The following is a 3,063-nucleotide window of genomic DNA, read 5'->3' on the forward strand; positions in this document are numbered from 1 at the left end:
GGTGGTGCCTGGTCGTGTCCTTCATCCTCAAACTGTATGGCCAGCCCTGACAGGTTATCTGGCCTCACGCAATTTACAGAAGTGTTGAATTTTGGATAAAAAACGATGATTTCATAATGAAAGACACTAAAAAGCCTCATATCACTAGGCTATAGTAGCGCAACAAAAATCCCAAACGATTCCCACAATAAACACTAGTAATTCAATGTAGAGGGTACCTGAAACTTGCACGTAGTCGTGGCACGCACTGGCACGCATTGATGCGCGAACTCGCGTGAACGAGTCTTGAAAATGTCGTGAACAGTGCTGGAACTCGCGTGCCAGAGCGTACCAATGTGTGCCATGCGTGCCCAGAACTTTGAAATGTTTAAAGTTTGTGGCACGCATTAGCACGCACAAAATAGTCGTGAAATAGTCGTGAACGATGCGCCAACTGGAGTCAACTGGAGTGAACAGTGCGGGGACTGGCGTGAACTGGAGTGAACGATGCGGGAAGTGGCGTGAACTTTATAATGAAGAGAAACAAAAAGGAAACGAAAAAATTAATGAAAAGGAAAGAAAAATAAACCTAATAGATCTTTATATTTGCTGTTTTGATGTGAAAAAAAAATGATATCTTACTTCAAACTATTTCTATAACTTTATAATGAAGAGAAACAAACAGGAAACGAAAAAATTAATGAAAAGGAAAGAATAATAAACCTAATAAATTTCTATATTTGCTTTTTTAATGTGAAAAAAAAATTATATCTTATTTCAAACTATTTCTATAACTTTATAATAAAGAGAAACAAAAAGGAAACGAAAAAATTAATGAAAAGGAAAGAAAAATAAACCTAATAAATTTTTATAGTAGCTGTTTTAATGTGAAAAAAAATGATATCTTATTTCAAACTATTTCTATAACTTTATAATGAAGAGAAACAAAAAGGAGACGAAAAAAAATTAATGAAAAGGAAAGAAAAATAAACCTAATAAATTTTTATATTTGCTGTTTGAATGTAAAAATAAAATGATGTTTTATTTCATCAACATACTTATTCTTCTTTATTACCTTAAAATGAAGAGCTAAACAAATTTTTTCTGTTTGCTGTTTTAATGTAAAAATAAAATGATTTCTTATTTCAACACACTTTTTTCTCTATTACCTTAAAATCAACAGCCTAAAAACTTTTCATGTTTGCTGCTTTTAATGTTAAAATAAATTGCTTTCTTAATACTTGTACATATTTTATGTCTGTTATTTATATGTAAATCAAATGCTTTTTTATTGAAACAAAAATAAAGGGCAACAAAAAATACAAACGAAAAAGATACGTTTCTTCTCCTCAATGCAATGGTGTCTGACAGAAAGCATTGTTGTCTCTTCCGAAGCCAATCTAAGAATGTCCTCGGGTTGGAGAAGCCCCGTTTTTATATGGAGTGGCCAATTCGTGAACTGGCGTGGACTGGCGTGAACGATGCGTGATCGATGCGGAATGATGAGCGAACTCGTGTGAACGTGTCGTGAACTTCTCGTGAACTACGCGTGCCAATCCGTGCCATGGCGTGAACGTCGCGTGAACGTCGCGTGAACGATGCGCAAACTGGAGTGAACTGGTCGTGAACAGTACGGGAAAAACACCGGTGCGTGGCAAAAATGCGCGCAAGTGTCAGGTAGGCTTAATTGTGCATTAGGTTGGCGGCAATGAAAGCCACGTGTTTCCTCGAAACCATACAACTCGGCTCATCAATGACTAACATGGTTTAGTGTAGTCAGGGACTATAGAAATATAGTATAGTTTCTTGTAGCCTGGACAACACATCACGTGTGGGATCTGGTTCAGGTGCACGAAGCAATTTTACCCATTTCCTCGAATGATTATCTTATTTTAATCATATCACTTAGCTGTATCATTATAGGTTTTCAAAGATTTGCCATAATTAATGACAATGTAGGCTGTCTCAGAGCACGAGCAAATTTCGCTAGATATTGGTGCTAGAAGGGTTGAGCGGACACTGACACCCTTGACGCCTTTGTTTCCCACGATGTGCAAACACTAGCACGCTGTAAGTCTCCTAGTACAATTGAGGTGTGCTTCTATTGGCTGAAACCATATGGGGGTGATGTAGGCTACATCGTATTAGACTAATAATTGTGGTGAAAAAAGTATCCTGTACGGCCTACTTGCCCGCTAAAGGCTTAAGAAATTTCCAATAAATACCGGAAGAGTCAATCTTGCATAGTTGTAATTGGACAAAACTGCTTGTATGGAACCTATATAAAGAATGCATTTTTATGTATCTTGTCTTTTGATGTAATGCTAATCATACCCACGTTAAATTAAATGTGCAACATGTTGAATTTCCATAAATTGAAATATTTACCTTGTTGATATCAGACAGATACAAAATACAACATTCCTTTACGTTTCATTTGGAAAAATTCAGATCCCAATTCTGACTGAATAAATTATGCGATCGTAAATCATTTGAAATTCTTGCCTAACCATATGTGGATATCTGTGTTTCAAGTTTATTAACTAAATATGAGTTTTATTGCACAGTCTAACGAGCTGGAAACAGCTAATTTATTTCATATCAAGTTATGTTCCCAAGATTTTATTTCGACATTTTGGTATTTATTATTAAAGACTATGAACTATTTTTACTTCCAAATCACCTAATTAACAAATTCATTCATCCATTTGATATCAAGGAATAAATTCAACATCCTGAGATATATATAGATATTGATGGTAACCTTGCTTGAATAATTATTAGTAGGATTTTCAGTCGACCTTTGATATTTTATTCTACTTAATGATAAGCAAACTAATAAAACGCAGTAATTATCAAATTATTGAATAATAATAACAGTAACAGTAACAGTAATAATAATAATAATAATAATAATAATAATAATAATAATAATAATAATAATAATAATAATAATAATAATAATACATATTGTCGTATATTTCAAATCAGTTTTCGACTATTACAGGAATGTGAGCAAAAATAACGACAGATAACTGTGGATTTTTAAAACCAAAATAATAATACTGTAGTTACATATTAATC

The 3,063-nt window shown here is 33.8% G+C and overlaps 1 protein-coding gene across 1 annotated transcript in view; it reads right to left on the reverse strand.

Moving 5' to 3' along the window:
* The window catches only part of LOC137644586 (uncharacterized), a 22,217-nt gene extending 22,192 nt beyond the window's left edge, over window positions 1–25 (reverse strand). The window contains exon 1 of the mRNA XM_068377545.1: window positions 1–25. This exon is cut by the window's left edge and continues 230 nt beyond it. Coding sequence (XP_068233646.1) covers window positions 1–25 — 25 coding nt within the window.
* Between the last annotated feature and the right edge of the window lie 3,038 nt (window positions 26–3,063).

This window comes from Palaemon carinicauda, chromosome 7 (assembly GCF_036898095.1).
Source record: "Palaemon carinicauda isolate YSFRI2023 chromosome 7, ASM3689809v2, whole genome shotgun sequence".
Lineage (NCBI taxonomy): Eukaryota > Metazoa > Arthropoda > Malacostraca > Decapoda > Palaemonidae > Palaemon > Palaemon carinicauda.